The 824-nt window shown below is 40.7% G+C and overlaps 1 protein-coding gene across 1 annotated transcript in view; it reads right to left on the bottom strand.

Moving 5' to 3' along the window:
• Window positions 1–659: 659 nt before the first annotated feature.
• The window catches only part of LOC131955394 (multiple epidermal growth factor-like domains protein 11), a 37,159-nt gene continuing 36,994 nt past the window's right edge, over window positions 660–824 (bottom strand). The window contains exon 10 of the mRNA XM_059319519.1: window positions 660–806. Coding sequence (XP_059175502.1) covers window positions 660–806 — 147 coding nt within the window. The remainder of the gene's footprint in view (window positions 807–824) is intronic.

Here is an 824-nt window from a genome sequence, read left to right as displayed (position 1 = left end):
TCCAGTTATATCTGCAAATATCTAATTATCTACAGTAGTTAAAAATAGTATGGTTAAGTAAGTTTTGCACTTTACTTAATTTCTATTTGACTCGTAGATGTAAACTTTTACGTTGGTGTTGTTGTAAAAAGAATGGCGATGGATGGAGGGGGGGGGACTACACCATGTATCACGTATCCTAGATACAACACTAAGTAGGCTTAAGTTCTAAGATCCATATGGAAAAGGGAGTATATTTCATAACTTTTTTTACACTGGTATATGAATGTGGGGCTAAACTATCCCCATCCGCCTTTACTTTCCCCAACGCCAGTCATGTACCCATCAAGCCTGGATAGAGTCAGGAATGTCCGGAAACACCAATCATGTACCCATCAAGCCTGGATAGAGTCAGGAATGTCCGAACCGTTCGCTCTGCCACACCACTACGACGTCTCAGTTAAAGATCTATCGGTCTATATGCTGCGTTGGTGACTTTAATGGAACTGTGTATGTCGGGGGGTTGAAGGTGACGATGCTATTTGATGTTATAGATTTAGTCTAGCTAGTGGTGGATTGGCGTAAGTTAAAGCTTATATTCAATACCAAAGACAACACACATAACAAACATGCAAGCATGTACAATTACGCATATGGTTGCTATAAATAAATAAAAAGCATCACCAACACACTTGCCTGCACGTGTAAACTACTGACTTATCCGGAGTTCTCAACGATCGCGCGTATTGAACAAACGGTAGGAGATTTTTGGGTTCGATATGACGCTCTGTAAACGTGAGATGAGTCACTTCTTGCGTTTGTTTCCCCTAAGAGAAAGGGGAAAA

This window comes from Physella acuta, unplaced genomic scaffold (genome assembly GCF_028476545.2).
Source record: "Physella acuta isolate Inbredline_101_S28 unplaced genomic scaffold, ASM2847654v3 ptg001065l, whole genome shotgun sequence".
NCBI classification, from domain to species: domain Eukaryota; kingdom Metazoa; phylum Mollusca; class Gastropoda; family Physidae; genus Physella; species Physella acuta.
Note: the sequence above shows the minus strand (reverse complement) of the source record. Positions and strands in the feature narration are given on the sequence as shown.